Here is a 26221-nt window from a genome sequence, read left to right on the forward strand (position 1 = left end):
GTTTGTCCTTGTGTCGGACAGAGGATTAATGTTCTCTCTTCTCTAAGAGAAAAGACAGCCTGCTTGCCTGAATGTGTGTGTGTGTGTGTGTGTGTGTTTGTTCACACTCTGTGCATCTGAGAACAAAGCTTTTCTCTCTTAAAATGTCAGATATTTGACATCCTACAGTGCAAACCTCTAGTGTCATTATTACTTTTCTGCTGCCTTCTCTGTCAATCAATACAAACTTTGAAAATATCACAGTGTGTATGCGTATGTAGACGGCATGATGTGTTTCATAACCCACAACAGTCTGCTATCCTTCTTGCCTCCTTTCACCTCTTGTCTCTCTCTGACAGGACGTCACTTGTGCTGAAAAAATGTAATTTGAAGGTCAGTTTAAGGTCAATTTGTCGATTTGTCACCCTTCCAAAGGAATTATGCAACATATCCATGCCGATTTAGAGAATAGTGGCTTTGCTTTGGTGCAATTAGTTTTCCTTTTGTTCGAGGTCTTGATCTTGATTATATTTTAGATGCTGTGTGTGTATAAATGCGTGTGTAGGTTTGATAACTCCAGGTTGAATCGCAGCCATGTTTCCTGAGCTGAGTCCAGGTGATGTCAAGTAGCACAGTGAAAATAATTACTTTCAGCAACAACGGTCCAGAGACACCAAACAGACAAATACACAACAAATACACCTCTGTCCTCAGCTGTTCAATTTGCAAATGAGGTGAAGTGTCACTGAAAAACTGTGATAAGAGACAGTAGAAGACAGTAAAAGACAGAGAGAGAGACAATGTGACAGAGACAAGTGGCTGCTCTGCACTGTGATAGATAAGCCAGGCAATTCTCACGCAGCTCCTCATATCTCCTCTTCTGCTAGATTGTGGGGACAGAATAACCTTTCAGCAACAACCCCTCCTCCACCCCCAATTTTATTTTTGGCCTCCAATTTAGACTTGAATACAATTTTTTTTTTAACACACCAGAGAGGGATCTAGATTTAATTCCTCAAGTCTCGGTCCTGCTCTTTGAAGCTATTCCCCATCAGCTTTTCCTCTCATATTAAATTCACTACTTATGTATTAAACTGAATCACTAACAATGTGTGAGGCAATCTTATTGTTAAGAACCTTTGGGAGAAGTAATGTGATTGTGAGATGGTGGAGGTGGTGACGAAGTGAAACAACAGAAACGAGAAGATTAGTTTTTGTAATTCATTACAGAATAATCTTCGCCTGTTAGTAAGTTGGCGCAGTTCAGTTCCGCCCTTGTTACCATGGAGGAAAATAAGATTGACTGGAGGGAGCACCTCCCTGCCTTCATTACCTTTGAATAAAATGTTTAGTTCGGGAGATTAATGGTTATCAGTGGAATCAATACGCTCTTGCCTTGCTCCTGTTTGTGCACCTCTACCCTCTTTTCCTCATTTCTTTGTTTTTCTGATTCCTACGCTGCATTTCTTTCTGTTCCCATGCTTTCACTTCCCAGCTCAAACAGTATTTATTGTCTGCTGCAAGAAGTAAGACTCACATTCTTTGGTTGTTATTTTCTCCCATTCTTCTCTCTTCCCAGCATCCCCTCTGTCTTGTTTCTGAGCTCAAATAGTCTAACCCCTCACAACGCAATCTCATCCATATTTTACACAACGCACTCTCCAAACTCTCTCCTTTCAGTCTGGGGGCACATTGAGGAGGACGAGGAAGAAGAGGAGAAAGGGACAGACTGTATGCCCTGTGAATGTGATGGACACACAAGGCTTAAGGGAAGCACGATGGAAGCAGGTGAGAGACGGACAGAGATTGAGAAAAGGGGCAGAGGCAAGAGAGTTGAAAGAAAGAAGAAGCAAAATGCAAAGCCTCTGTGTTTGTGTGTATTTGTCTATTATTTGTGTGTGTGTGTGTGTGTGTGTGTGTGTGTGTGTGTGTGTGTGTGTGTGTGTGTGTGTGTGTGTGTGTGTGTATATGGAGAGTGGAGAGAAAAGTCTTGCCCCAGTCTATGGATGAGCACCTGAGCCCAATTACTTGCATTTCCTGTTTGCCTCTGAGGGGAAACACACATGCACACACACACACACACACACACACACACACACACACACACACACACACACACTCCAATTCCTCTCTTTCATACTCTCTGCAAAGCTAAAGAGTAGCTGGGAATAACCATAGAATTTACAGTGTTCAGCATTTCCTCACTCTCCAAATAAAAGAAAAAAAAAGACATGTCTTCAAATTCACTGATCCTTTTTATCAAGTGAACTGAACTTTTTCTCTCCTGCTATTCATTCCAATTCAGCCAATAGAGAGTATTGATTTGATATCAGTGCTCTTTTTTTTTCAAAGGTGAGCATTCGAATCAGACTCGAGTCACAAATTTGATGACTTTAGACTTGACTTGACATAATGAAAAAAGACTTTTAACTTGACTTGGACTCATGACTTCTCTTGGACTTGAGCCTTTTGACTTGAAAATACTTGACACCTTCCACCAAGCCCAAAGCTTAAAAAGTTTGTTATTTAAAGTACGCCATTAATCAATTATTTCCACTTCATTTCCTGAATCAATTAACCTTAATGCTATTCATTCTCAGCAAGTCAGCACTTAATTCCTCAGATCCCCTTTGAACCAAATCCAGCAGCACCTAATCAAGTTGCAGGAGAGAACAATGAAGAACTAACAATATGTTACTGAGCTCCAGTTGGAAAAAATCATTCCAAAGGTGTGTTTTGTTTTTTGCTTTATTTTGTTTGTGTACAAAAACTACGTGATGGTCAAGAAAAAACGAATTGCAGTTTGCACAATGGGGTTGTCAAAAATTACAGTTGGAGAAGCAACGCCTCCATTCGACTTTTGCATGTTGCATCTACGACACAGTTTTTATCTGTCCCTCACAGGGCTTCATACCACAACAGGAGCGTTTCAGAAATGGACCATTTTGTCTACCTGAGTTGTTCAGGTTTTGTTGATTGGGTTATTTTTTTTCTCGAGTTGTGTGCTTCTACCATGGGTACGTAACGTGTGTAGTTTGAATTCTCCAGAGCAGACTTAACAGTCACTTCTGGGACGTGCTGTGGCGCTTCAGATGAAATCACAAGCTTTGCCTAGAATGATCACAAACAGCTCTGGAGGTTGCAGTGCAGCCAGAACACAAATCAAGCAGTTGAGACTCTGTTGTTAAAATGGCATAACATTTGGTGAAGTACATGACTTGACTTGTTTAAGATTTGATATTCAAAGATTAGGACTTGACTTGAGTACTCGCCTGTCTTGAATAGGGCTTTAAAGCAAAGACTTGAAACTTATTACTTACTTGGTTACTCACAAATTTTTGAAAAACTACATCAAAAGCATCAGAATAGGTTTTGTATAAGATAATACAAGGTTCGGGATTCCTGTGGCACTAGAATGTATATTTGCACCAATACATAACCCTACTAAAAGTTTGTTTTAGAGAACTTACTTGCTCCTTTATTGGATGAAAAAACGCTTGTAACCTTTTAAGTTAAGAAAACATTTTCAGAACCCAGCAAATCTAAAAAAAAAAAAATGCACCGTCACTGTGTGTGTTTGTTCACACTCGGTGCATCTGAGAAGAAAGCTTTTCTCTCTTAAAATGTCAGATATTTGACATCCTACAGTGCAAACCTCTAGTGTCATTATTACTTTTCTGCTGCCTTCTCTGTCAGTCAAGTAGATGGATGCAACTGATAGGGGGAATACTGAATTTTAGAATGTATATTTGCACTAATTCATAACCCTACTTCAAATTTGTTGTAATGCTTTCAGAGAAGTTACTTGCTCCTTTATTGGATGAAAAAACGCTTGTACCTTTTAAGTTAAGAAGACATTTTCAGAATCCAATAAATCTAAAAAAAAAAATGCACTGTCATCTACACTATCTACACACATCTGACAGCTGCAATTTGTTAGTTGGTGTCAGCTCTTGTGTTTTGCTCATGGTAGACCTACAGTACAGAAACACACACACGCACACACCACTCTGTCCAGTTTAACGAGCAGGAACCTCGACTGAGCAGCGAGTTGGCAGTATAAATGATGCTTGTGCTTTATGGGGGAGATGTTTACTTTGGTAAAACACACACTGAACACAGGCTGCAGATACTGTGCTCTTCCCCGTCTCAGGCAGAGGAGTCTTCATCATTAACTCTCACACTGTGCTCATAAAATAAGACAAGTGCACACAGTACAAGCCGGCGAACAGCTCTCCAGGTGTACACACTGAATTTCCCCTCTCTCTCCTTGTCTTGTCCTGTCATTTGTATTGCAGATAACTTTCAAATCCATCGCAGTAGTACATCACAGCCACCTTCAGCCATAAAACCTAAACTTTGTCTAGTAAAAGGGATACAGCTGTTTCTGAACATTCTGCGTACCCTGCATGCTCCGTTTTTATCCTGCTGTCATTACATTCTTCCTAAATCCTTCTATCCAGCCATGTTTCAACAGCATCATGTTCTGAACTGTGCACAGTATTGATTTGTTTATGCTGGCTACTTGGTGTACATGATGAGAAATCTAAAAAGAATCAAAGCTGATGTTGTAAGAACATGTGACAAACTCCAAGGATTCATTTGTTTGTGGCTTTAAAGGATTCATTTAACATGTGGAAGAGCATGTAGTTTAGATTTAGATATTAAATACCCAGAGAAGACAATTTCTGAAGAAACTGCAGTGTGAAAAGCTTATCGTACACTGCATTGCTGCTTTAAAAGTTGAATGATATCAGCATATGAAAGATGTGGAATATTTTAAGGTTTGTTAAAAAGCTGATGCTAAACTGTTGTCTTTTATTTGAATGGAGAAGCAGCAGAATGAGTATGAAGAGTAGGGAACTTGGGAAAGGCTCAAGTTAGTATGAAAGGGATGAAGAATGCAAAATATGGTATATTATATAATATTATAATAATATAATAACATTATAGATATATAGATGTATAGATGCATATTCTCTGGATCCTAGCTATGTATTTATAATATACTGTATAAGGTTAAAACACTAAAAACGCCAGTACTTCGATATCTAACAAATACTTTAGCTGCAGTACTGTATATGGAACATTGCGTTGAGGCAGAGCAATGAAATCCTGCTTGAATCAGCTGATTGGTATCAGCTGCCTCATTCATGCTTCGCTGCCAGTGACTCATACTCTACATACATCAGCTTTCATTCATCAGAGTTTTGAGAGCTCCCTCAAAGAGCAGCAGCCTTTTCTTCCAAATCTAACTGTATAAACACTTGCACAGTCAGTTCCAAAGACAAAAACGTCTCTGACTGAGCTACATTATATTTCAGTCAGAGATTCTTCGAATTATCAGCGGACATGAATGTACAGTTATATGCGTGCACTTACGTTTAGTCATATTTAGCAGAAAAAGTCTGTGATCTTTAGTGAAGCTTCCTCGAGAATCCAAGAGGCATACTGAGGGTTTATGTTGGGAGAACTAAATCCCCGATCATATTTGCACAGGGAACATATAGACACGTTAAATAGGCCTACAGGATTCAGATAACTTCTTGACATCATAGCTTAAGCCAGACATGTGCAGAAGTGTTTGCCAGGAGAAGAACTGGATGACAGAAGGAGCTTCAGCTAACACACGGCGGTTAGCAGGAAGATAAGGAGAGTTAAGCTGCAGTCACCAGAAAGTGAGCCAGCTTCTGTACATACTGTAGGTTTAAATGAATTGAATCGTTTTTTTTTTTTCTCAGTCAGCTTTAGCACATGCTGATGTGGCACATAATCTCCTGATGCCAGCAAGCTGAAGAAGCATGAATGCAACTAATATCCAATGAGCTCGTGTGCAGAACATCAATGTTATGTTGGTTATGTTGTAAGAGGTGTTAGTGGTTGTATGTGTCTTGCTCAAGGGCAAATGTAATAGGACTGGTGGGGGGGGTTGGATGAGTTTGTTGTCCCCTTCTTTATGTTTATTCTCAAAAACACAGTCATATGCTACATGTACAGTACAATGATTTTCCATGTTCTCCCCCTGAATCATTCTCCCATCCTTTTAATTCTCCTTTTAATTTTAAAACACAGACCAAATCAAACTGCCTCAAATGTCAAGTAGCTCTTTTTAGTATTAATAACTCAAGGAGTATTCACAAAATAAATGAATAAACTGCAGGAGGAGGAAAATAATAAAAAATACAACAGACAATCAAGTAATGGAATTAAAGGGGAACCTAAGATAACCAGAAACAGTTATGAATCAACAGAGCAAGTCTTCAATTCATCAAAGTTCTATGATCAAACCCCAAGTCTATTTGAATTTCTAAAGATGTCCCTGTAGCGAAAACTTAATTTTCTCCAATTTTAGAAAAAAACACCACATCCCTCAGCCACAGAAGACTTGGGGGGTGGGGTGACTTACAGTTTAATGGGATTTGCCTATGTGCCAAAATGGTTGGGAAAGCAATTATGTTTTTGTGTTTATTATTATTATCTTTTTAAAGTTTTATCTTCTTCACTCTGAACACCAAAGATGCACATCCAGACACTGGGTTTCTGGCAGCTCAAAATTGCATACACTAATGATGACAAAATTTCACCCACAGTGACAAGAAGTCACTTTATTGAGTGACGTCTTCTAGTTAACCCCAGGTAGGGCCAAAGGGAATCTGGTATACTCATGTCAAGTTCATTTTCTCAAGGATTGCATCAGACACCGAGTCTAATGGTGAATCAGAAAAGTCGGGATTGTTAGATTAGCAAAGCGTACTTGGAAATAGCTCAACAGATGGGATTGAGGGATGTTATGTCTGTTCACGAGATGTCTTGATCATTTTGGCAAGGCGTGGGGAGTTAAAGCTAAACCCATACTACGGAGAAACATGATCTAATATGCTGCATGGTCTCCCGTTTCATTATGAAACACAGCCCTTCACTCTCGTTCATTTAAATGCTTTGGGCTATACTGACACGATCGTTAGCTGACACTGACAACCAATATTTCACCTCATTTAAATGCCTGGGAAAAACTAGAAATCTCATTTGAATTTCATCAGTCACTAAAAGATAGTTTCTCACTCTGCCAGGTAGCCAGTGGAGCATTGGCTGATGCAGTCGGACCACTAGGTGTGTGGATGTGAAACTGCTATTGAACCCTGGAATTAATAATGGGGTCTTCCTCTGAGAATATTGGCCTGCAGACTTCTGTCACAGTATTGATATATTTAAATGTGTTTGTCTGTATGCAGTAATTGCATTAAAGCTGCTTTGTGGTGGAGTTTGAATCTATATGCATTTAACATTTGAGCCATATTACAAAGGAAATTATTTAGATTGATTTGATTGTGTATCCATGTATGACTTTTCATTTGATGCCTTGAGCAAATGATCGAAATGTTGAGCATGACTGAGAATTGTGGTGATAGGATAGACCTGCTTTATATTCTAATTAAATTCCAAGGCAGCACAGGAGAATCAAGTGAAGATAAATGCTAATGCACATACAGGCAAGCATACAGTCTGTACATACAGTAAACATTACAGCATTAGGGTTGCAGGGAAAACCTAGCAGTTATGGCAATAAAAAAAATTTTACTGATGAAATCAAGATCACAAGATCAACTTCTTTCATTTTAGAGGTATCTCATCTAATTTTGTTGAATGATAGCTTTTCATAAGCTCAAATTTTGCTGAAGATATTACTGCACTTAACTAGAGAGGGATCTGGAAACTATTAGAAGTGATGCTCAGTTTCCTGACAGGTGTATGTGCAGTCTGTTTGCTGCTCAGGTTGAAGGCCGTCCAGGCGACATCCAGAAAATACAATAAATATCAATGAACAGAGCAAGTTGAGTATGACCTTTCATTATCTGCACCAGGCAAAAGCCTGGAGGGGATCATACAATTGCTCGCTTGCATGTGTGTGCGTGTGCGAGTTACCCACAGACCCGCAGTTTATCTCTCATACTACTTCTTGAAATAATCCTTCTGCATAAAGCCCTATTTTCAAATGATTTGGTGGCATCTTGCCCGTGCTGAACTGCCAACCCTACCAAATGTGTTTCACTTGCCTTCACCTCACCACAGACTGTATCAGTTGTAGCTGCTGCAGTAATGGTCCAAATACAAAATGCAATAAATTAAAGAATGGCTGCAGTGATTGGATGTGAGTACAATACAAATAGTATTTTTTTTAGATTTAACCTTAGCTCTAATACTGTAACATAATAAATAACACAATTTTGAATAGATACCCACTGGTATCAGACCTGAAAATCACCACACTTATAAAACAGTTTTGTCACTAGCTGCTGGAACAGTTGTGGTTTACTTTACTGCAATATCCACAGGCCCCACAGGTCAGTAAAATATGGATTTAATGTAATTTCCTGGAAATCCTGATGCTTTTTCTAAAACCTTATTCTCAACATAAGTGTTTCCTTTCACAGAAAAGATAGCTCAGATGTGTAAATATATCTATATTTTTATAAAAGTATGTATTTTATATTTATTTCATTGCATATTAAGTATAGCTTGCTATAGCTTGTCGGTTAAAACAGCAATTCTGCAATTCTCATACCCAGTCAAGTGATTGAGTAATTTTCTCAGACTTGACAAAGCTCCTCCGCAACCACAGATGACATTATTCAACTGTTTTCACAAGCTGAGTAACCCTAACCATGACTAGTAAACTGATAGTCATATGCAAAATCAGTGGGGGATAATGCTGGCATTATTTAATCTTTTTATTTTCAACAAATCCCCTGTAGAGAATAATAAATTTATTGTGACAAACAAAATTGTATACTGATTTTACTCATGTCACTGTGCCATGGAGCTCCATTGTTGTCCAAAACCTACATGAAACATATTGACAAGCGAAATATATTAACAATTGTCAAATATGAGGACTAAGAATTCAGAGTTTTATTGTTTATTTGTCATTTAATATTCTTTATTTATCAATTAAATGCACCTATTGGGCTGTTATCCTTTACAGCACAACTAGCTGTCATGAAAAAGCACTCACTCTTAACACCACAGCCTTGTGTCACTTTCACGTCTCTGTTCAGAAGTGTGAAAAAGAAAATGCACTTCATTCTCTCTGGACCTTTGTCAATTTACAGCATGGATTTCCCATGGCTGTCAAGGCTGAGTGAGGCTGAGACGAGGGGGTTTTTTTGGCAAAGAAACCTGAGGTGTAACAAGCCGGTGGGGTAAGGCTTGTGTGGGTTTACCACAAGGCCAGTGGCGGATGAAATGTGGAGTCATTTAGAGAGAAACCCTCTGTCACAGAAGATGGGGATATTACGGAAATGCAAAGTTATAATCCACCCAAATCTACCCTTTTAGGATCAATTACTACCCTTATGTGCTTGAAAGGTGACTGTAAAAAGGTTAGAAGTTTGTTCTTTTACTGAAAAGAGCAACTGGGGTTTAATTCTTGTCATTTATAATGGATTGAAGTGGTGGCAGGTTTTCCTAGCGCAAAGACAGATTGTTGAAACTTTCAAACTGTGATGGATGTAGAAACACAAGGGAGATGAGGACTGAATAAGGGGATGGCTGTGTTTCTTTGTGTTGAGTCTACTGGCATGAAGGTGGGGAACACTCAAGAATATAGTTGTGGGAATGTCATCTATCAAAATACTGGCAGAACATGTCTGCAAAGGATGACTGTCACTGCTTTCCATTTGTTTAGCATGATTAAGGGATTTGCATATGTGTGTTTTAGCAACAAAAATCATTTGGCTAAAACTGAGCAAAAATATGAGACAACTACAGCATCATTAAAGGACCACTGTGTAGGATTTAGTGGCATTTAGCGGTGAGCGATCAGATTGCAAACACCTCGTCTCACCTACCCCTTCCAAGTGTGTAGGTGAAACTACGGTGGCTGTGAGATTTGCAAATAAAAAAAGCCAAAGGCAGTATCTAGAGCGAATGTCACACAAACTCTGCCTTTCTGTGTCAAAGGTTAATGCTTTGTACTTCCATCTATCTCCTTAACTTCCACTCCTTACATTTATATGCATTATGAGACTGTCACTTGGCAAATTACTTACAATCAATGACAATTCAGAGGAGAGGCTCTAATTGGTTATACACAATGCTCTTGATGTACAATTCCACCACTGAAACCATCACAGATGTGAGTGTTGAAATAAAAGTAAAAAGAGTGTCTTATCTGATTCATTAAATCCAGTCAACACACCATTAAAAGCTCATGATTAAACATGAAAGGTATGCTAGTTATAGCAGATGCTTAAATGCACAAGTATTCCTCTGAAATATCTGAGTGGCACTCAGCTTTTAAATCAAATCAATGGAGAACGTGTCAGTTTCTATAACAATGTGGAAAGAAGGAGCTTGGGTTGTTGACTTTGATTTCTTTACTGAATAAACCAATGAAAGTCCTTGTATACATTATTAGAAATGAAAGTCTTTCATCTATTGCCGTGTGAAATAAATTGTAACTGTATGAAAGATTTTTAATGACAATGTAACTCTTCACATAGATTTTTATATATAGAATAATTTTGTTTTTCTATTTTTTTTCCTATTTTAATTTTAGGTAGCATACACAAGAAATCAGAAGTTTTTATTTTCTCAGAATGATGAGTTTAATGTTTATGTTGTTTTAGTTATAGTTTAATTTGCATCATTACAAACGGTTGTTTTGTTATTGTACATTCAGGTCTTGCACAAAGACTTTCAGCCTGCCCTGCTGTGAAATCAATAATGATTTGTAATTAGATTCTCATTCAAGTAGACATCACATCCATTTAAGTTCAACCCAGGTGGTTTGTTTACATAGTAGGGGGGCTCTCTTGCTTTGTGACTTTACTGTTTTTCCCCCATATACATCCAGCTGCTCAGCTGAGGGAGCAGCCTCAGAGGCAGAGACACTGTTGATCCTCCTAGCATAGGCCACTGGTGAGGATAATTGGTGGCAGGTATTACTCCAATGATCCGCTCTGCATGGTGGAATGAAACCACTTTCCTCACTTCACATGGACTACCAGTCAGAGTCTGTGACACCTCTCACCCCCAGAGCGCTAAAATCATCTGCTGATCTCCTGTGAACACTCTAATTGACAGCAAGTGAAACATCAATGCACATTTACTGAAAACCTGATTGTTTTAGACTCGCCAATTTATGTGTAGAGTTTGATTTGATTGGCTTTGTGATTCCTTGCAAGGAAAAGACTAGTGGTCATCAACTGCATTTGTCCAAGGGCCACAATGTTTCTTAGCAGACACTCTAATGATAATAATAATAATGATAATAATATAATATTAATATTAATAATAATAATAATAATAATAATAATAAGAAGAAGAAGAAGAAGAAGAATCTAATATCAGTATGAACAGCTTCCTAATAAATCAGGGAAATCCATAATGACTAGATACTAGATAAAAATCTTGCCAGTTTATAATAATATATATATTATATTATTACGTGACGCATAATACCAGTTCAGGAAGCTTTGGCATGTCAGATGTAGTCCACGGGCTGCAGGGCGATAATTGCTGAAATAGACAATTTTATTGATGAAGAAATGCAACCTTGTCCCTGTGGTACTGGTCCAGTCATTGTCTTTATTCAATACCAAGTTTGTTAGGGATGCAAACTGGAGCTTATAGTAAAGACAGAGATGAGCATTCACACCACCACGCAATAACCATCCTTTACTGCCCACCTGCAAGAACATTCCCCAAAAAGCAAAGCATTTTTAAAAGTGGCTGCTGCCATTGCAGTCCAAGCCGTGGGACATGGCTCCATTGTGTAAATAATTCCCCAAGAAAGTAGACTTCAGTTGTCGGTTCTAAGAGTAGGATGTATTGTTTTTCCTTGTATGTGTCTAGTGCCATTTTGTACAGCTCCGGGCATTCAGACACCAGCATTATCAGCTTCTCCATGTTTGCTTCTTTCTGACCCACAAGGCATGCTATTTCTTCAATGCCTGCCCCTTTTCTATTTGATTGGCTTAAGGGATGCAGCAACCACCAGAAGTTCAGCACAGTGAACTCTAAGCAGCAAAGCAAAATCTGTGTGCATTCATGTGGGTAGCAACTTTTTCTTACCGTGGTTGAAACCACTTCTCCCCTGTTGACTTTCCCTCATTGAAATGACTGGAGGCAATGAGGTACCATGCAGCGGTGTGAAAAGGCCGTAGAAGAAAGGACTGAGCACATTTTGATTTATGTACTTTAATCTGGTGAATAATGTCAGTTGTCCTTTTGTCTCTTGGCCCTCTGTTGGAAAAATTCACTTTTCCAGACAAGAAAAATTTAAATTCACAACAACAGTAACTTTGGCCATGAGCAGGCTTATGTTTCATTTTCATTTCCCCCATTGTCTTTAATAATAATACATTTTATTTTTCCCTGTCAGTTCTTCCATCTACTGAAATGTCTTCTTTCAAGGACAGGTACAATTATGTACACACAAGCAGACACACACATACTGCAAAACAGTTTAAGCTGAGCCAGAAACACTTGCCATCACTTTCCATAATAACTTAGAGTCATATGTCAAGGTGGGAATGTGCAGAAAGCACTGAAGCAAGGAGAGACAAGAATGGACTTCTCTTTTTTAATACATAAAAGCATAATATTATGAATGCTCATTAGGTTGTAAATAAATGTAGATGTCAACTAGATGCATTTGAGCAGCTTTCTGATACTACGTTACTGCAGTGTGTGTGTGTGTGCTGTATGAGCACAGAGTCTTGAGTGTATGTGTGTGTATATGTGCAAATAATAAATGGCAATTACTGTGCACTGTGCAGGAGATTTGAACAATTCATGCCATTAGAAATATTTTTGGTGCATCAGAAGTGGCTGTGAATATATTTATGTAATAACAGAAGAAACAAAAAGAGCGAGAAAAGAGAGAGAGTATTTATTTGCATGAATTTGCATTGGTTTATGTGTGTGTATACATAATAGCATATGGGTCTGTGCTTCAGACACCTACACACAGCTACACACACATGCACACACACAGTGTCTGATATGTTTAATAAAGACCAGTTGGCAGAATACCTCATTAAATGCTCTGTCACGAGTCATTCATCAAACCCTGGCGAGCGGACATAATAAAAGTTTTAAACACTTCAATGCCTCTCCCGTTGCTCTGTACCAATAAAATATGCATAGTGTATGGATTGACTCCAATATCTGCCCACTAATTCAAACTCAACTGTAAAGGATCTCACTGGTTTGAGCAGGAGAGAGAATGAGGTAAACTAAGGAACAAATCTGTAGGAAACATCGCTGTCTTCTGCTGTCCTCAGGGGAGCACTGCCCCCACTGATAGCATGACGTGTCATTGATCAAGTGACCAATAAAATTATCATAAGGTCGATGGAGGGTGTGAGTGATTGGTTTTTGTACCATTCTTCCTGTGACATATTAACACTGGCTGGCCTGTTCAAGTCAATAGAACAAGAAGCCAGGTTGCCATGTTTACATGTTGACACAGGCTGCCTCATTCACTCAGTCAGAAACCTCGAACCATAAACTCCAACTAGAGTTGATAAATCCCGATGACTGTTCTTTTCCCACAGTTTTTCCCCCAGAGAAGCCACTCTAAGCTAGGCTATTTGTCAGCCATCCCAGCATTTGGTTAAGATTAAAATGAAGCCAAAAATGATGGAAGAACTGAGTGAAAGGTGTGCTTTTTTGTGTCTCTTACAATTTGAAAATGTCTCCTAATCCTTCAGGTGATGTCTCAGAATCACTGGATTTGCATATTCTGGGTTTCTAACATTTCCACAACAATGTTGCCCCAAAGCGCCTCCACATTAATAAAACCAATTTCAGTGAAATACACTATTTTTTTTCTAGTCCACACAGGCTTTGAAAATACAATACATGTAAATTTGAAATGAAACCCTCTATCTATCCTAACTTGTGCAGCATATGACCAAAAACTGTCTCCAGACCTGATGGAACAATGATAGGAACTTAGAATAGACAAAATGAGCTGAGGGTGAGACAGTATCTGACAGCAAAGGAATGGCTAAAGGGCAGGGTGTGAAAAAGAGGAGGACAGATGCAGGGATGAAAAAAAAGACACTGAGACCCGCTGATTGATTTTTGTCACCGACTGGCTGCCATTTACTCTCATTTTTCTCTGTGTGCAACTCTGGCTCCTAAAAGTTATGTTAACGTGCAACAACATTTGCATAAGAGAAACTGTTGCGCTACCAGGATTAAAATTTGACAGATGCTATTGAAACACAGTAGTTAACAATAATATTTGCACCTGTTTGGAAAAGCCAATGTTTCCATTTACACATGCAAATGGCAGACATGTAACCTTAAACTAAATGCTTTAGTGGCCTTGTAGCTCAGGTGGTGAGTGTTCACCCCATGTACTGACACTGTGAGAAAAAAAAACATAAATAGTTCTGTTACCTAACCCTAAACAAACAGGTTTGGTGCCTGAGCCTAATCAAGTAGTTTTGGCGCCTGAGCCTAATCGAATATTTTGGTGCCTAAATCTAACCTTGTATTTTTATTTATCTATTCATTTATTTATTTATTTATTTATTTTGCCTAAACCTAATGAGGTAGTTTAAGTGTAACCAAATAGTTTTGGTGCCTATACCTAACCAAGAAGTTTTAGTGCCCAGTGTCAGTAGCCAACAAAAATATTTGCACCCAGGGTGATATAGTCATTGTGGCTATTTGCACCCACAAATGGCAGAAACAAGTCATGTTAAACCAAATAGTTCTGTTGCGTACGTTTAACCAAGTAGTTTAAATGTAAGTGGTTTTCGGTGCCCATACCAAACCAAGTAGTTTTGGTGCCTATATCTAGCCATGTAGTTCTGGTGCCTATACCTAATCAGGTAGTTTTGGTGCCTAGTGTCAGTAACCAACAAGAATGCTTGTGCCTGGGGTACAGTATGGCTTTTTACACCTGCAAATGGCAGAAACAATCCACCTTAAACAGTTCTGTTGCCTAAAACTAACCAAGTAGCTTTGGTGCCTAATCCTAACCAACCTAACCTAACCAAACCCCAGTCCCCTGAGTGAAAGTTATCCACCCGGTTATCCACAACAACCTGCTTCTCATGAAGTTTGTCACACTTTATAGTTCAGCCAGGAGGGCAGGTGTAACAAGCTGAATAGCTGCTGTGTGATTCTCAGCTGGGTGCAATTGAACACTCAAATTTAATTTTTAACTTTTGACGTTTTATCAGTATAACAAGAAAACTCAAAGCTACTGAAAAGGATTAGGGCCATGTGGAAAAGTTATTTGAATTCTGCCTCAAACTCAGAGTTCTAAATTTTAAAGTCAGATCTCAAATATATATTTTTTTTTTGCATGTGAGCTCTGAGTTTTAAGTCAGAATTCTGAGAATGAAGTCAGAACAAAACTTTTCATATGTAGCCCTAAATCCTCTTCCATACCAAAGCACACAGTTAAGGTTAGTTAAAGAGTGTGGTCTTAGTTAAATGTTCAGGAAGTCAGTTCTGACAAAAACGAGACAGAACACTGTGAACAACATGACTTGTCAGTATTCTACCACAGTCTCTTCCTAACCAAACCCTGCTCTCCAGTGTCCTTAGTTTAGTGAATTATTTAGTGAATTATTTATGTAGGTAACATTCTTGTGGTATCTTCATCTGTGTACATGCTGTAGGTGTGAATATATTGTAAGCTTGAATATATATGATTATGCCAGCGTGCACAAACATATACTGAGACATGAAGGTTATCTCTGTCACCTTCCCATATGCATGTGACATTTCTTTTAAAGAGATTTCTTAAAGGCTTGTTCCTGTGTGTTTGTGTGTGTTTAAGCATGGCATCTGAAGAGTAAGTGAAGAAGGAATGGTTATCTGGCTTTAGTTTGTGAACTTTAATATGTGATTTCCCATCAGATTTCCCCATTTTTTTTCCTGCTCACTCTACCTAAAAATGTAACTCCTGTGTTTTAGATCCATTTAAGGCACTTTTCTATGCTCAGAACATCAGTGGCGGAGGCCTGGTGTGCTCTATACCTGAAGGGGATGAAGGTAATGAGGACTTGGTGAACCTGCTGGGATAGCAGAGTTTTGGCTTTCCCTCTTCAGCCAACAACATAAACAGCTTAGGGCTTCATGGACTGTCAGCTCTTTCTGGTGGGCTTTCTGTCTGAATGCCACATTTGTTGATACTGCCACCTGTGAAATGTGAAGCCAGAACTGTGAACATTTATCCTATAACTCTTTGTTCCTTCAGAAGAAGCAATAGCTGGCATCACAAATCTGGCACATCTGCTGTCTGCTTTCACCAGAGGATGGAAACACCTCCAACAGCTTGTCGAACAGACTAGACTGACTTAGCTGCCTGAGAGTTCATCAGAGAGGTGTTGGGTTTTCCACCAGATGCTACAGGCAACGAGACATTGATGCCACAGATGGGGGGAGGACACACTCCCATCTACTGAAACAGTTGAAAGCAGGGCCTGTAAAGAGGAAAGGCGTCTGCTGTCATGTTGGATCTCAGAGTGTGTATTCTTCTCTTGTCTGATTAGTGGGGGCTGTATGTCTTAATATGACTAGTGAGACAAGAATGTTTAATGTTTTAGCTGCCAGAAGATTGAAGTGGTGTGGTAAAAGCATAGTTTGGATTATTTAATGTGTAGTGGTATGTACTTAGCAATAGTCAGTGTGCTTTTCCAAACTGGGGCTGTGCCGTCTACAGTTAGTAAAACACTGGCTATAGATAAGTACTGCCTCATGTAACCCTACATTAAATACTCCTTTAATGTAACCCTATAGAAGACCTTTGTTGTATTGCATAATGTAATTCAATCAAACACCTCCATCTCTGTCTTCCTGCCTTTCATCTCTGCCCATATCTGTCCGTCTTTACAGGAATACAGTGTCTTAACTCAAATGTTTTGAGCAGAATTCACTGTAGTGTTTGATATGGTAAAACCCCTCCATATTAAGTGATTGCTAGCTTTGCTCTGAAACAGTAATTTCACACTGAGCAGCACAGGACTGAGAAGTGCTGCTGCACTGTTCTCTGATTGAAACTTTCAAGCATGTAGCTTTTCTAAAAGCCCCCAATCAGTGATTTCGCAGCAGGAGTTCTGCCTGTGACAGGCAATAAAAAACTCCTGCTGTGACACCCGTGATTGAGGTGAGACCAGAAAATTTAATCTCATAGAGAGACCCCACATTATCCAATACTGATTTACTCCTTTGAATGGCCAAATGAGTAATTCCATTGTTTTTATTTTATTAACATTTTAAAGGAGGCTGGTTTATTTATTGGGATTCTTAAAATCTGCAGTGGCTTACTTGTGCAAAGTAGGAAGATTAATAGTGTGGTTTGGACAACTAGAGTACTATGTAATTGTTAGACCTCGTCTCTAAGGCATAGGCTGACTTCTTGAATATTATGCTTCTTACAATGGCACTTTAAATGCAGTATTCTTGGCTGGTTGTCAAAACAAAAATAGTCTGGATAAAGCTTTTTTAAGTAGCTTATTTGAGCTTTATAATCACATACATACACTCACAAAAACCGTTTTCTACTTCAAAGGCCAAGGCAATATGACAGAAGAGGTACAATGGTATACACTTACTCCCAAATGCTCACACACATACGGAAAGCCACTCAGCACCTCTTGACATTCAGTCAGGACTTCACGAACTGTGGTGTCTCCCAGTTCTCATTAATATCAGTATTACCTGTGGGCTCAGACTTTAGATGGATTGGGGCAACTTTAGCAATTACAATACATTACCATTAGATGTTATTCCAATCAAGGTCACAGGGTGTCTTCACAATGTGAAGAGCGTACTGGTATGAAAGCCCAAGCCAGTTTCTTTGATTGCCAAGAGTCAACCCACAGTCTTAAGGAGTGTCTTGTACTTCTACAGTATCATTAAAATAATCATTTTCACACGTGTAATTCATCCTGCAGGGCTGCTTCACTGGTTTTTCCATTTGAATCCTATCACTCTAATGTGGGGAAGATGTGAAAATCTGACATGAAAAAAAATTTTATGGGCCCCTTAGCTTCCTAATTTCCTGGAAAAGAAATTACATGTAGCTTTTATTTCCTAAAATATTTCCTGGAAATGACTTTGTCATTTAGTTGAGCAATTTCAGGCTACTGAAGTGAGCCGAAAGTAAGTAGGGAAACCCTGAAGCTTAATGGTCAGCAGCTGAACACATAAATCTACAAAGTTTGGCTTCCTGTATTTTTGTTATTTCCAAATAAGCGAATGCATTTTATTTCTAAACAGATATTTACATGGGTAAACGACTTCTGTAATCTATTCAGGATTGAAGAAAGATAAATTGAAGGAGAAATAGGTAATATATTTACTGTCATAAAATGACTGCAATATGTCATCAGAGATTAAGGACGCTTATTTTTTATTTGCCTGTTTCACGCTTATTCGAGTTGAAAGTAATGCTCAATGTTCGCCTGATGAGTTCATGTCTGTTTATGACTTGTAATAAATCTTCAGTAATCTTTTCATTGGACCAGATGTCTATACAGGTTCAATTGAACAATGTAATGATAGATGTTGGCAGCTGGAGCAGTTGGCTTTTGTTGTCAAGATAACAGGTTTAGCATTGACGACAGTTGACAGTTAGAAACAGCTGATCAGCTCACAGTGGAGGAATCGTTGCTTGTCAGTATCAAAATATAACTTTGCTCCTGTTCAGTGACCCTGTAGCTTACAGGTACGCTGCCTAACCGAGGGTTGCCACGTCTACGTTTTTCTTGGACTTGGCGACCCTGGCCTAAATTTCAAGGCTAAGGAGGAGGGGGTGGAGGTAAACAACTCGCTTCAGCCATAGATTATATATTAAATATACCTATTTAGTATTCTGTTTATGGCTCCAACCTGCTATTTTAAATGCAGAATTGATTTTTGAATGCTAGGGTTTTACATATTTCTTCTTTAAGTTATTAAGAAATGTATGATTATTTTATTTGAAGGTCCAGTGTGTAAGATTTATGGGGATTTATGACAGATCATTGCACAAATTGAATTTAATATTGATATGTTTTTATTAGTCCATAACCACCTGAAAATGAGAACTGTTGTTTTGTTACCTTAGAATTAGCTTTTTATAGCTTAAGAGCGCGTGGGTCCTCTTCCTCGGAGGCTGCCATGTTGCCTTGCCATGTTTTATATATATAAACTCAATAGCATTGTGTTTTTCTAGAAACAAATGCAGTTGTCCTAGATGATCCACAGATCTCACTCTTTTGGAAACAATCTTCTACCCAAACACTAGTAAAAACAGTTTGTCGTGTGTGATGTGTGTTAATTTGATTTGTTGTGATCAGTGTGCATGTGTGGGGTGTATAAATACAAAGCTAGATCAAAGAGCTGGGATAGGACTGGTTATTGTCTGTGTGGGGGTGCAGGAAGTCTCCATTGTGACTAATGGTTCTCTGCCTCTAATTACAGGACCACACACACACACACACACACACACACACACACACAGACACACTAACAGGGTGACATTCAAACATTGCATTATTTAATATGTGAGGACCAAGACTTTAAAACGTCTTGTGTTGAGGTTTGTGTAAACCTACCAAAGAGCCTGTGAGAGCTCAGTGTATACTAAGACAAACCTACTGCTGAGGTTAGATGTGGGATGCTTTAAGTATTAATTGCTTGTTCTCTGAAGCAATAACAAGATTATGTCATAACCAGTAATTGGCATACAACAGGTGGGTATGTTAACCCTTCACTCCCCAAGCAACCTCCAACTATTTCAAGTGTGTTCTCTCTCCTTCCCGCTTCCTTTCCCAGTCCATATCTCACCCCTGCTAACAGTCTGGTCACACTTCAAAGTCTCTTATAAAGAAGGGGACATTGTTTTATAATTCTAGTTTTATTTGGTGGTAACTTACTACTACTTGTGTGGGCTTTTACTTTTCTCGTAAAAGGTCAGCTGTGTGTGCTTGGTAGTAAATAAGAAGACAGTTGAGTGATCTGGCCTCCTGTGTGTATGTTAGTGTACAAGAAAAGTGCAGTAAAATATGTTTTAAAGGTACAAAGGCATTTCAAACATTCAGACTGAAACGTGTAGCTTGGGGTGGTCGTAGCAAATGGAAAGTTGTAACAGGGAAGGTTGTAACAGCACCGCTTTCACAAAGATGGGCTGATCTAGGGGTTATATGGTCAATTTCATGTATGGCCATGTCATTACTAGCATTGTATATGAAATTTCATGGCTGTGTGAAGAAGTGTGCAGTTTTTACAGCCAAAGCACTGACTTCCAGGTGAGAAATTAACTTTTTCGTATACCCTGCCATGTGACACTGAGCAGATACTTCAAGAAATTACAAAATCTTAGACCAGTGATCAAGACAGCTGCCCTGTGTGAGCTATCACAGCTGGCAAAAAGTCTTCAATGCACAGCAAGAGTATGTCTGATTACGTGACTGAGGCTGAAGACTTGTAATTTGGACTCACTCCACATGTAGTTCTAAGTATAAGACAGGTACAGGTTAGCAAGTTAGACCTATGTAGGAATTGGTTACTTGTGTATGCATTAGGGTTTTTTATATATATGTATTCAGGTACTATTTATACATTCTTTTTAGTGAGGAAGTTTGTATATCCACTTACAATGGACTATCAAACACCCCTCTAAGAAAAACATGGCAGGACCTCATTGGTTCTCAAGCGTAATAAACTTCAGATCCATATTCTGGGGTGTGGTCTTAATTTTTAATTCTTAATTTTATTGTTACAACTTACCAGAAGCAGAGGACTCGAATCACATGACTCAAGTGAGACTTTCCAATTTGAGGACTTGAGACTTGCTTGACTTACAATGAGCACAGGCCAATGAATGAGGCAACTATCATATGAAGGGGCTAGTACAAAAATAGTAAAATTATGTTGCTGATGATGATAGCAAGAAGAGAACAGCAATATGTAAGATCTGTAACTCAAAGATCACTGACACAACTGTCACAACATCCAACTTCATCTGTTACTACAAAACCTAAAAATAAAGGTGATGTTACATGGACGTGTCACTTTAGCTAACTAACTGGCTGGTGAAATGGTGGCCTTTTAGCTAACATTAAGTTTAAGCTATGTTAGACTTGGCTTCACACTGATTATGAATTGTATTGAGAAGGCATATTGTTAATGTTAAGATAATTGGGGAACTGATTCAGAGCCATGTAACCAGTTAAACTGTGGACATGTTACTAGCTAACTTGAATTTTGACTTACTTAATGTGAGCTTGACACATAACAAAGATTTGGCTGTCTTGCTCCATTCTCATCTGGCACTTGAAAGCATAGACTTGCATGTTTGTCTGACTTCCAGTTCTGCAACTTACCCCAAGTTGTGTTTAAACTTAGCCCGGTAGTGGGTCAGGTTGATTGAACAATGTATTTGGCATTAATTAATGAATTCTGTGATATAATTGGAGTACTAATTTTAGCGTTCTAACACAACAAATCTTATAGTTTCCGAGAGAAAAGTGTTACACCCACCCCTGGTCTCCGCTAAATGTCATCTTACCATGTAATAATTTTTTGTAGCTATTTAGTAGCGTTGTCACTTGCTCATTTTCCCCCATTTTGTAAAGGGCTGGCTCCCGCGCGCACCAATTAGAGAGCACCAAGAGTGCGCGCGCTCTGTGTAAAGGTGGAGGCTCGGCTCGTCGCTGCTGCACCGCTCAGAAGAAACTTGTGCATCTGAAACTTTGACAAACATCGTTAAATGTCTGTCACATAGCCAAAATATTTTAAGTATATGCAGCTGACGAACTCTCCCCATGTCTGACGAGGGAGAGGAAAGCGACAGCGGCGAGAGACGGCATCTCTCCGGGTCTCCCTCCCCGCCTCTGTCTGTCCGTCTTCCCCGAGGATCTCCTTCCTCTACGCGTCCCCTGGACCTCTTCTCCTCCGCCTCTCCGCTGCTGGGAGACACGGACCCGCCTTACCTCGCCTCTCCAGAGTGTCTTCACCCGTCTCCGGAGGACCGGGAACCCGAGGGCTCCCCACGCCTCACGCCGCCAAAGTTCCACCAGGGCACAGGGGACACGGGCTCCCCGTTCCGTTCGCGGCGGGATCATGTACGGATAGACGCGGCGTACGACGGCTATGATGACCCGTTCCCCAAGTGGAGAGGACGAGGCGCAGCGACCGCTGAGCGCCTTCAGCACCGCGGACAGAGACTGCACCGGGCTCCGGAGCTGTCGGACCACGGGAACCACTACTCTGTTGAGCACATCGACACCGACTTCAACTCCGAAAGCAGGCAAACGTGAGTCATCCTTTTACATAATCAAACACAACTTTTATTCATCTGAGCAGAAACATAAAGTGGTCTTTTCTTGGCCCTGCCACCCCATGTGCTTATTTAGAAACTCTGCACATTTCATTCATGCGAAGAGGCTGCTGGGTGATAGTTTAGAAATGACAAAGCTGTTCTGGGTTGAGGGAATTTAATCAACAGTAGCTAATCCACCTGGGATGTCAACAAGTAGAGGTCACTTCTGAAGAGAGTAGAGTTAAGCGGCAGCAGCATCACCTGTCCGTGCAGTTATGGATGGTTGACACTGTGCTGTGCTTTAGATCCTTTATGAATGACATCAAGGGCACTGGATTGTGATATGCATTTGCAGTATATGCATTGAGTAAATTAAACTGTTTAAACTGTTTTAACTTAGCTTGTGCTGAAATATGGTGTTTTGTCTCGAATTTGGGGGATTTCTCTCATTTTATTAAGCTGTATGTGTCTGTTGTGGATGCATATTTGTACTGTATATATATGCATGGAAAGTAAACATGAGGAAATTAAGGATGTGTGAGTTTTAATGAATTAGTGTGGCTTTGAGGCTCTTCCCCTACAGCTGTTATGTTGTCTTTGGGTTGAGAGGGAGCATCCTGATTGGTTCCGGTGCACAAATGCATAAGCAGCAGTCAACAGGGATTTTGCGAGTGTGTGAGTTTGTTTGTGTGTATGTGTTAGTTTCAGTAAGAGAGAGACACCGGGGCAAAAACCATGTGACACTGAGCTGGAGCAGCAGTCTACAGAAATCAGCTTGCACAGTACATCCCCACAATTACACTCTCCACACACACAAAATATGCACAGACACACTCATAAAACCCCGATTGGGAACCTCTCTGCCATTTTGCAAATGTCCTATATAATTTCACTCTTTTGTCTTGTATGTTTAACCAGATGGTGGGATGAGTGGCCACAAGACCTTTTGGTGGATGCAGTTCAGTGAATTAATGCAAGAGACACATGGGACATGAATGGTGAAACTTAATGGATATTCATGCAGCACTGCCAGCCTAGCTATGACCATCAGATTTTGAGAATGGCAGGCCTCAGTGTTGGCTCTTTGATCTTCCCTGGTCTGCCCCTTTGATACCCCAGTGTTCAGCTTAAAAGGCCCTGCATGGAAGAGAAGCACGTATACTCTCGCTGGTGCCTGACCAGGCTAAATATTGGATGCTTGTGTGTGTTTGAGTGAAAGAGAGGGTAAGTGAGGGTGAACATGCCTGTTTCTCATTACCAGGGAAATATGGTGAGCAACTCACCTTTGATCTTAAAAATTGGCAATTTACTGCTTGAAAGAGTGTCTGTCTGTGTGTATGTGTGTGTTTGATAAAGACAGAGGGGCAGAGAACTGAGAGTGTAACTCTTCTAAAATATTCTGCTCATGTCTTCACACTGATAAAGTACTAACTCATTAGTCAGTTCTGTAAATATTCCTGCTGACTCGAAACTTCATTTTCACTCATTATACTCAAAATGTCACTTCAGACCTGATTCGTCTTCTTTTCCTTTTCTATAGTTCACCAGTAGATGACCTAACCTTGCTGACTGCTTAAACTGGAAATAATGAACGTGGTGGTCCATCCTTAAGACATTTTGATCGATTCAAAACTGATTATAAGGACTTAATGACAGAAGAGCTCACAATATAATAACAAGATTTTCACTGTATGCTGAATCTGTTGACGATCAGTGGTTTGCTTAGATTTCCCCTCTATTTTTCAAGTAATCCTGTCATTACCAAAGTTTTTTAATTTTTCAAAAAAGCACATTTGATGTGCTTGTATCATCATTCTTAAAGGGGCAGTTCACCCTGAATCAAAACTACATATTTTCCTCTGGCCTGTGGTGATATTATCTATCTGTACTGTTTTGGTGTGAGTGCCTGGTTTTGGAGACATCAGCTGTAGAGATTTGTGCTTTCCCTCAGATATAATGGAACTAAATGGCATAAGTCCTGTTGTGCTCAAAGCACCAAAATAAATAAATAAATAAATAGATAATACATTTGAAAAATTCAAAACGAGTGTCTCTTTAGAAAAATCATGACTTGGTTGCTCAAAATAACCTACAGACCTTGTTTTACATAGGAACTACTTTCTCTCTACTGGAGCTACTTAAGAATCTGAACTACTCACAGCGAGGTCTGTGGACTATCTCAAGTAACACATTAGATTATGTGAGCTGCAGTGTTGGAAGATGTACTCAGATTGGGCCAAGACTAATGTAGTAAAATCCTACCTATGCATCAAGTCATTAGTATTAATGATATACTCTATTAAATGTATTTAATATATCAGATATGTTACTTAAGTAAAAGATCTGAGGACTTCAAAAAATGATTCAGGTTGCAGAATCTGATCGGTAACCAAATCTGATGTAACACTGGCCTGTAGCCCCCCACATATAGGCAAACTTATGGTTAGTCCTTTGTAAACTCTCCCTGTGGACATCACTTCAAGAGCAACGCCCCCTGATGACATAGTGGAGTACTATTTGCATGGTTCGTTTAGAAAGAGTGACTCTTACACTAGACTGACCAATGGTGTAACTTCATCACTCAGCTACTTATTTACTTACTCAGCCACCCAACAACCAGTTGGGCTTGTCTCTGTGGTCCAGCCAAGACATCTAGATGGATAAATCACTATAGGCTAGGGATAAAATATGTTTTTTTAATTTGGGGGAACTGTCCCTTCAAAGGGTATTATTGAACTTTTGCCCAGTGATGCTCATTTTAGTTCACTAATAAAATCACACTTACATTACTGCTGATTCTAATTCCAAGAAAAACAAATGGGTTTACGTCCCTCTATACAAGTATGTTTCTCATTCATTCCTTCATTCATTCAGTTTCTTACATGTGTAGTCAGGCACAGTGAACATTGTCTTCATGGCTTGATACTTCAACAACATGGCTCTAGATAATGATAACTTTCCAGATATCAGCTAAAATGTGGACAGATGTGCTTTGACCATGATTTTTTTCTGTATTTTAATAATTGTTTCTTGGAAGCTAATTCTAAACTTTCAGAACCTTTCCAAAAGCACCGTAAGACACAAAAATACGTCAATCATATTGAAGTCACACTGCATAAGTGTATAAATAGAGTCAAAAGAAAGTATTTTTTGGTTGGTTACTTATTTCACCAACGTGGTCCATTGGCCCGGGCCAGAATTTTCTCTGACTAGTAATGCAGAAGGTGTCAGATTCTAGCTTGTAAAACCCGATAACTCTGGATGATATTTCAACACAATAACGCTTCCCAAGTGGTCACTTAGTCACAGTTATCAACCTTCAGTGACACCAACTGTTAATCCAAAGAATGTAGGAGCACTGTTCATCTTCTCAAGATATGATGCATGTAGTGGCCAAGCATGAGTAATATCTTGGTTTCAAATATGATCTCTTCATCTCTGATAATGGACTGCACTCTTCCGGACAAAGACCTCAGATGCTGTTCCTGGAATCAACTGGCCCCGAGCTTCCTATTACCTGTGCATTTCACCTTCCAAATCTGATCTAGTCCCCTTGGTATTTCCCTTAAAACAATGATTATCACAAAAAAATTGTAAAGCTACTTACTTGAAACCATTATTATGTTTCACAGTACCTATATAGGTCCCACAAAAAAACAAACAAACAAACAAACAAAAAAAAAAACCCTGAGATTTGCCATCTTTGGTGGTACCAATTTATGGCCTTGTCAATGTACTGTGGGGTTTACTTTACATTAATAATGCTTGCCAATATAATATACTCCAAGCACGATATCATTAGTGTAAAGGAACTACAGCTTGGCTGGATAGGGAAAGATCTCCGGAATAGTGTGTTATATAGGGGGACTCACCAGTAGCAGTGATGCAAGATAGTTTCTCCCTTTTCTGACAGTTAAGTTGTTAATAAGAGAGGGAGCTGCTTGCTTGGACAGGGGTCTG

General features: G+C 39.4%; 1 protein-coding gene and 1 long non-coding RNA gene across 2 annotated transcripts in view; both read left to right on the plus strand.

Moving 5' to 3' along the window:
• Nucleotides 1–1659: 1659 nt before the first annotated feature.
• Nucleotides 1660–16738, plus strand: LOC146326780 (uncharacterized). The gene is made up of 3 exons (XR_014770576.1): nt 1660–1767; nt 15928–16110; nt 16211–16738. It is a non-coding gene; the product is annotated as an uncharacterized LOC146326780 (long non-coding RNA).
• A 4932-nt stretch (nt 16739–21670) lies between these two features.
• The window catches only part of trpc7b (transient receptor potential cation channel, subfamily C, member 7b), a 65784-nt gene continuing 61233 nt past the window's right edge, over nt 21671–26221 (plus strand). Inside the window, exon 1 of the mRNA XM_084718402.1 lies at nt 21671–22255. Coding sequence (XP_084574528.1) covers nt 21765–22255 — 491 coding nt within the window. The 5' untranslated portion in view covers nt 21671–21764. The remainder of the gene's footprint in view (nt 22256–26221) is intronic.

This window comes from Lutjanus erythropterus, chromosome 5 (genome assembly GCF_056507025.1).
Source record: "Lutjanus erythropterus isolate fLutEry1 chromosome 5, fLutEry1.hap2, whole genome shotgun sequence".
NCBI lineage: Eukaryota > Metazoa > Chordata > Actinopteri > Lutjaniformes > Lutjanidae > Lutjanus > Lutjanus erythropterus.